Genomic DNA, 8,618 nt, shown 5'->3' with positions numbered 1-8,618 from the left:
TTGAAAAGAAATTAAAGTGTGAATTATTCTACTTTATTTCGTGTTTTAAAATCAAAGTGTGAGTTGTTTTCCTTATTTTCAGTATGAGTTATGTTGATTATTTTGAGTTACCCATATGGGCTTGCAAAAGCTTACCGGGTTTGTTGTGTGACAACCCGGTGCACCATTCAAACGGTGTAAAGGTTAATCCTGCAGCGTAGGATAATCGTGGTTGAAGTTGAGGTAGCGCCTTTGCAGCTTTACGGTAGGAAGCCAATTTTGTGACTTCACCGTTATTTGGATTTCCGTTGTAGTAAACTCTGAGGAGCATTTACGTTTTATCTTGTTGTTGACAATTTAATTCGTAAGCTTATGTAATATATGACTTTGTGGAGTGGGTCAATATTGACATAGTAGGTTCAGGGCATCAATATGTGTGTAGTTTAAAGGGAAAAAAGTTTCCAGGTATTTGATATTGATGACTGAACGTTCACGCATGTATAATTATGGGATTATATATCGATTTTTATTTGTATTAAAAATCAGGGGCATGACAACTAAGCTAACTAAGTAGCAGAATGTTATAACGTCCATTTCGGAAGAGTATGTCTCCTCGTAGTCAATTCCAGGACGTTGTGAGAAATCTTGCGCCACAAGGCGAGCCTTGTACCTCAGGACTTCATTCTTCTCATTACGCTTTCTGACAAAGACTCATTTATGTCCTACAGGTTTTACACTTGGTGGGGTTAGCACTACTGGACCAAATACCTGTCTCTTTGTCAGCGAATCTAGTTCTGCCTAGATTGATTCTTTCTATTTAGGCCAATCTGCTCTTTGTTGACATTCTGCAACAGAGCGTGGTTCGATATCATCGTTCTCTATGATTTCTTGAGCAACAGTGTATGCAAATTCATCATCAATGTGTATGGAAGATTTTTCTATCAACTTATATACACTCTCATAATCCATTGAGATTTCTTTGTTATCTGGAATCATTTCAAACATCGGAGCATCCTCCAGTATTGATTCATGGACATAACTATAATCAGAGACAATCTCATGAGAGGGATTCTCTACATTGATGATTAATGGATCGGTTTGTGCCTTACTCGCCCTCTTCTTCCTTGGGTGAGTGTCAATTGAACCAAGTAGCCTCCCCCTCTTCCTTTGGGGAGCCACGGGGAGCCACGGCCTCAACCACACCTCATGATGACTCTTTTTCTGATCGACACAATCCTCAACAAGTGGTCTGTCGGCCGAGTGTTGGTAGTTAGTGGATTTGTCGTCAATGTCATATTCAATGGTTGTAATAAGCAATTGCAACGCAACAGAAAACTCTTGCAAGACCATGAGCCACAACTCAGTTTCTCTGGCGACGTAACTCAACCTTTGGGGTTTGATTACATGCACCTATCCGTCGGAGTCAGCCCATATACACCGGAGATACACACTGAGTTCATCATAGTAGATTATTGCTTCAGCTCGTATAATGCCCATTATTGGTAGTCTTGCCCTCAACAAGCTCAAGTGCATCATAGCTGGATAAATGCTGCTCATGTAGTTTCCCACCCCTAATAGTACTGGCTTTGTCAAGGGCAGTCAGTCAGTTGCACGGTAATATTACTCAACAATAATGGCAAGGTGAAAAAGTAGCCATGAAATTCTGGCAACACACCACAATTGAAGGACAAAATTGATGACCCAAAGATGATGAGAAAAAGTACGTCAAGAAGGAGCCCGTCAACCCGAAGACATCACTCCGTACTATAAACATCTCCAATGAGTACCCAGAAGAACTATACGCATTGAACCCAACTCTCCCTTAAGATAGCGGCAGAGCTCACTCAATTTCTAAAGGAAAATGTTGCAGTCTTTGCATGGTCATACGTCGACATGCTAGGAATCAATCCCGACATAATTACACACAAGCTCAGCATCAAGCCATCCTTCTAACCCGTCAAACAGAAACGACAGGCCTTTGATGAGGAAAGATATCGGACCATAAGGGAAGAAGTAACCAAGTTGCAAGATATAAGTTTCATGTGCCAAGTTAATCACCCACAATGGATCTCCAGCGTGGTGATGGTAAAGAAGCCCAACGGGAAGTGGTGGATGTGCGTTGACTTCAAAGGCCTGAACAAGGCATTCCCCAAGGACAGCTTCCCATTTCTATGCATCGACCAATTGGTTGACGCTACAGCAGGTCATGAACTACTTAGCATGATGGATGCCTTCTCTAGCTACAATTAAATAAAGATGCATCCCAGAGACTAGGAATGCACAACATTCACCACCGACAAAGGCTTATACTACTACAACGTAATTGCTTTTAGCTTGAAAAATGCTGAACCCACATACTAGCGATTGATGAACGTAATGTTTGCAGAGCACTTGGGAAAGATCATCGAGGTATACGTTGACGACATGCTCAGTTCAAAAGTATAAAGGCCGGCGGTCAGGTAGCCAACCTCCGCATCATATTCACCATACTTATGACATATGACATGCGCCTAAACCCAGAAAAATGCTTCTTCGGAGTCACTGCCAGCAAGTTCCTGGGATACATTGTCAGTGAACGAGGAATCGAGGCCAACCTCAAAAGAAACAAGCAGTAATAAACATGAAATCTCCAGAGAAAAAGGTCGACGTGCAAAGCTTGGACTGAAAGTTAACGACACTTTCTTGATTCATCTCCAGACTCACAGACAAATGCTCACCATTCTTCAAGGCAATGAAACGGTCACATTGCAAAGTAGTAGACTGAACTCCTGATTGCGAGGTAGCATTTCAAGGTTTGAAACGAATACTTGGCTTTTGTCTCGCTACTTTCAATCCCAATACAAGGTGAGATACTCTACATTTACTTAGCGGTGTCACAATCAGGTGTCAGCCGCGCTATCGTAAGTAGAGAAGCAACAAAATAATTGCCGGTTTTCTATGTCCACAGAGGCATAAATGGAGTGAAAACTAGGTATCCACCACTTGAATAGCTTGCGGTTGTACTCATAGTGGCCGCCAGAAGATTGCGGCAATACTTTCAAGCCCATACAATCCATGTCCTCACAAACTAACCGCTAAAGCAAGTGCTTCAGAGCCCTGAACACTCAAGATGCCTCACCAAGTGGGCAATAGAACTCAGCGAGTTCGACATCAATTACAAGCCAAAAACCGCCATCAGAGGTCAGGTAGTGGTTGACTTCATAGCGGAGCTAACCGAGCAATAACCAGAATAAGTAAGTGAAATGATATCAGAAATTAACTCTCAACAGCCTAAGGCCACACCAAATGAGGCACCATCAAAGTGGAACCTCTTTGTCGATGGCTTAACCTGCGCCAAGGCATGTGGCGCCAACATCATCCAACAGGACTAGGGGACTTAATGTGGAATACGCGCTTAAGTTCAACTTCAAAGCCTCTAATAACATGGAGGAATATGAGGCATTTATTGCAGTGTTGCTTTTGGCCATCTTTGAATGCAGAGCGGAAAAGTGTCGACATCTTTAGCAATTCACAACTAGTGGTCAACCAGGTCAACGACACCTTCCAGGTTAAGGGCAAACAATTGGCGCATATCTAGGGTACGCAAAAACCCTACTTGAAAAATTCAGTTTCTTCAACATCACACAAATACCTCGAGAGAAGGATGCAAAGACAGACTCTCTGGCAAGCCTAGCAACGGGATAACCACATCAGAGCCCATTCGACACCCGGGTGGAGACTCTCGACAAACCCAGCATCAGAAAGACTTTGGCAGAGATTCATACAGTCGAGGTAAGCGCAAATTGGATGGGCGAGATACTCAAGTACAAACGTGACGAGACATTGTCATCTGACAAGGTCGAAGCAAGACGACTAGTGCGAAGGAGAACATGCTATAACATTCAAAATGGCAAGCTCTACCGCCAATGGTTCACATATCCCTACTTGAAGTGTCTAGTAACAGAAGAAGGAAGACAAGTATTAGCAAAAATACATTCTGGGGAATGCGGCAACCACTCAGGTGCCACATCACTCGCCAACTGCACCATGCGTCAGGGATACTTTTGGCCATCATTGGGGGATAACGCCAAAGATATATCACGATTATGTCATAAATGTCAACAATACACAGATCTCCTACACGCACAAGCAAAACCATTGTCCATCATTATCGGACCATGGATCCACTCCACGTGGGGCCTCGATCTTGTTGGCAAGTTGCCAACCGCCAGAGGGAAATTCAAATACATAATCGTGGCCATCGATTACGATAACAAGTGGATCGAGGCTGAACCATTAACGGCCATCACCACCGCAAAAGTGCAACATTTCCTCTGAAAAAACATCTACTGCGGTTATGGAGTTCCCAACACAATCATAACCGACAATGGAACACAGTTCAACAATGATGAACTCATCAGTTTCACTACCAAAGTAGGCACCAAGATACACTTATCTTCTGTGGCACATCCCCAAACAGATGGCCAGGCTAAAGCTGCTAACAAAATCATCAAAAAGCTGTTAAAAAAGAATTTGGAAGACAAGAAAGGTCTATGGGCTGAAAAGCTACCAAAAGTCTTGTGGGCCATTAGAACCACTCTAACAACAGCTAAAGGCGAAACTCCCTTCTGCATGATGTTCGTCACAGAGGCAGGCCTCCCTATCGAAATAACTTAGCCGACCGGCAGGGTCGAAGGCTATGATGCAACAACAAATTCTGAAGGCATCAACCTCGACAAAGAGACAGAGGCCACCTACACAACCTACAAAACAAACAACGTGTGTCGCGCTTTTACAACACTCGTGTTAAGGCCAGGAACATCCAACTCGGAGATTGGGTAATTAAAGAAGTCATCCCGCCACCCAAGGCACTTTGCCCAACCTGGAAAGGCCCCTACCAAATTGTAGAAGTGGTCAGCCCTAACACATTCTGCTTAAAAACACAAGGAAGGCGTCACATTGACCCATCCTTGGAACATTGAACATCTCTGCTACTACTATAAGTAGTGCAACGACATGAGCATCTTCACTTAGCTAATTTTTTGCAAAGTTTAGCTAAGAAAAGCTACCCTACGGGTACACATATTTTGTAAGCACTAGTCTTACCCAGTCGTCAATAAAACGAGGAATTATTCAAACCATTGTCCCAAACATGCAAAAAAAAAAAAAAAAAAACTCAACACAAAGCGTCTACACCACCACAATATCACCAAAAAAAAAAAAAATCTAAATTACCAACAACTCTACTCCTGAACATCCTCATCAACGTTTGAGGAGGAACCTGGAGCACGATCATTATGGCGACGTTCTCAATAGGTTGATGAACAATTTTCTTCCTCTTCTCAGCTTTACTTGTCGCATCGGAGTCTTAAGATTACCATCGGACCTAACGTCGTCCTCCCCAGAAGAACCACTTCCTTCACTGCCATTAGAGGACCCATCTTTTGAAGATTCGTCATCCCCAGACTCCTCAACATCTTCAGCCTCCAAGGGACTTGGCGGAGGTCGATCAGCGAAAATCTTGTCAAAATTCAAATACCCTTTCTGATCAAGTTCCTTATAGTTGGCAGTAGCACCTTGCCTACCGACATCTGTCAAAAGCTCCGTGAACTCCACAAATTGTTTGAAAGCCTCCACAGCTTCCAACCTAACCTTAGCTCTCTCAACCTCCGCCGTCTTAATCGCTTCTTCCTGTCTAGCAGGCTGAAGATCCGTCAACTCCTTTTCTTTGGCAGTAAGTGCCTTCCTGCATCTTGGAGATGGTATCTTCCCTCTCAATTTTCTTCACCTTCATATCTGACAACTTAGAGTTGACCTCAGAGATGGTCTTGGTATCAGCAAGCGTTTTGTCCACTGCACGCTTAACTTCTCTCTCACGTCAAGCAGAGCACCGTCAAGCTTGGCAATGTTCCCCTTTATCACTTTGTTATTTTCCCTCTCTGCTGCTAAGTCACATTGTGCCTGCAAGAGCTCTTACTTCAGGTTGCGCTCCTCCGATGAACCCTGATAGAGGAAAAGCTTGTGAGTACCCTTTAAAATAAGGTCCAAAGACTTTTCCAGCTTGGACATCGCCACAGGCTGAGAAGGCCTCTCCTCATCGCCAAACCCAAGCCGCTCGCATACCTTGAATAGAAAGCTTTGTTCACCAGTAGGGGCATTCTGCACCAATCCTAAAAGAGAATTGTTGGAAACAAACCCACCTCTCTCCAAACCTTGACTATCGCCACGTGCCACACTCTTTTCAGAAACCTTGACCCTTTTCGCCTGGTCAAGAGGAACATCTGAGGCGCCAACTTTCCTCTTTCGCAAAACAGACGATTGCCCTTTAGACCGATTGATGGCACTACCGCCAAAACCTAAACCCTTGACAACGCTTTCACGAGCGCCTTTCCCCTCATGTTTGGTCCCTTTTTTTTTCCGCCACAATCTTCTTCTTCCTCTCCTTCTCGACATCCTTCTTCTTCTTTACCTCCTTGTCACTATCCTTGTCCGCCACATCATGCTCCCCAACGACAGTTATAGTCTTCTCCTGAGGCTTGCTTACAGGAACTTCCAACACCAACCCATTCTTCTCATTTTCTTGCTTAGCCTCATTTGCCACATCTTTTCTTTGCCACCAATTTTCTTCTTCTTTAATTTTACGTGATTAGAGTGCAAGGGAGCTTCCAAAGTCTTCGCCTCTGTCCCCGTCGTTACCACTCTTGTCTTTGGGTCGACGGTCTTCTTGAGTACCTTGGCAGACTCATCAATCATGAAGTTAATGTAATCTTTAATCCCACCTAGGTCCGTCATCGCCTTCTTAAAAACTTCGTTGGTTCTCTTGTTCGTTCGAATTGTCGCTGCAACAAATAATAAATCGCAATTCAGTCAACAACAAGAACACAACAAAATATAAAGGACCAGTGGCAAGCACCGCTTAAAAGGATCCCGAGTAATTGCCAAGCGAATTAGCAGTGACCAATGTGACAGAACACAAAGATCAAGGCAATTCATGTTCGTCCAACAATAGTGCACACGACACACCCGCTGTTGTTCGATGTCCGTCAACTTCGGTCTCCAACCCTCTACAAACATAAGTAAGTAATTAGATAATGAGGCAAACATAATAGTCAAAGGTAGCGGCAGAGTCAACGACAAACACAAAGGAAATAGTCAAAGCAAAATTATATCCCAAGTGATCAAACAACAACCTTTTATCTCTTGAAACTTCAACAGAACCCTGAATCGCGGAACCTTGGCCCCTTTTAGCCTCGTGTTGTATTCCCAACCTTCTGTGGCAAAGTAGATGGCGGGCCGCCATGTCATTGAGGAGTCAGGAGTGTGTTCCAGAAGTTTGGAAGCGCTGGGATGACGAGTTAGTATCACGGTGCCACCACACTTCTTTCTCTTGTTATACGTCAACTCGTAAAAGAACAAAACCTCGGCCACTATAGGAAATTCGCACCTCGATAATTGCCATAAGGCAGTCATAGCCAACATCTTCCACATATTTATAGAAACTTGGCCAACCATAATGTGTAGCTCGTACAACAAGTATTGCAAACTCGAAAGTAACGACAATTTCACATAGTGGTGGAGGATGGCTTAGTGAATGGTGGCATAACCCTCCGCTAAGTTTGTAGCCTTCTCATCCTTTTGTAACTGCCGCAGCTTCACAGTGCCTGGTAGCCGAAACCATTCTCTCAGCTTATTTATTTTCTTCCATGACATAGTAGAATTGGGCTCTTCCACCCCGGTGTCGTCACTCAGGGTCCAGGAGAAGTTGGTAGGTTGAGAACCTTGCACCCCCGCTTTGACATCAACTTCTTCATCGCTTTGACCCGAAACACCAACACTATCCTCATTAACGTCCGTCTATGTTACGTCCTCTCTCTACCGGACAACCTCATGTTCTTCACTTCACGGCGACGTCATTCGTGACAGAGAGATCATTTGCAATGGAATCAAGTCTAAAGGCTCTTCAAACCTACCTCCTGCAAGACGATGCAATGAGTCAATAAATCCCCTCTGACGAGTTAAGTGACGACACGTCAAACGCCGAGTCTTCGCTACTTGAAATATTGATAACGGTCGACATGCTCCACAAATGCTCTAACCTAAAAGCTAGTAGCCAAGTTAGATCTAAGCCTACCCTGTGCTATCAGCATTACAAGAGGTTACTTAAGAACGCAATCGTTCAAACACAGAAAAAAAACCCAACAACAACCAGAAACTAGACCTTCAAAAACAACAATGATCAAACCACAAGCATATTTCTGCACCCCAACGAAGGACAACATTCACAAAGAAGCAAAACTCAACCATAAAGATCAAAATCTCATAAAAGATAACATACCTCAAACTTGGCAAAGTGAAGAGCGAAGGAGAACACCAGAGCAAAAAAGAAGCAAAGTCAACTCGATCTCTACTTTCTCTTCACTCGATCTTTGTTTGTCTCAGCTAAGAAGACAAAAGAGAGTTCGAAGAATGTTGATATCTGAAAGTCCAGCGGTAGCTGGACCCTAGCTAACGTTGATCCGGTGGGCGGATCGATACCTGTGTTGTTCTCGAAGCTCCCGTTACCTGTCAAGTGAAATACAACGGGCGTCAGAGGGAGACCGCGCCGGGCGGTCTTCTGCTCTCCGATGCCTAAGTTAGTCAATGTACTTGTGTTGACAGAG

At 43.9% G+C, this 8,618-nt stretch overlaps 1 protein-coding gene across 1 annotated transcript; it reads left to right on the top strand.

Moving 5' to 3' along the window:
* Positions 1 to 3,765: 3,765 nt before the first annotated feature.
* Positions 3,766 to 4,296, top strand: LOC112199070. The gene has a single exon (XM_024340131.1). The coding sequence runs from the start codon at positions 3,766 to 3,768 to the stop codon at positions 4,294 to 4,296; it is 531 nt and encodes a 176-aa protein (XP_024195899.1).
* The last annotated feature ends 4,322 nt before the right edge of the window (positions 4,297 to 8,618 follow it).

This window comes from Rosa chinensis, chromosome 4 (genome assembly GCF_002994745.2).
Source record: "Rosa chinensis cultivar Old Blush chromosome 4, RchiOBHm-V2, whole genome shotgun sequence".
Taxonomy (NCBI): Eukaryota; Viridiplantae; Streptophyta; class Magnoliopsida; order Rosales; family Rosaceae; genus Rosa; species Rosa chinensis.
The sequence above is the reverse complement of the archived record's forward strand: the minus strand, read 5'-3'. Positions and strand labels throughout refer to the sequence as shown.

Excerpts from the sequence above, each read along its gene's own strand:
- LOC112199070 (XM_024340131.1), top strand. The coding sequence starts at position 3,766 with ATGGGCGAGATACTCAAGTACAAACGTGACGAGACATTGTCATCTGAC.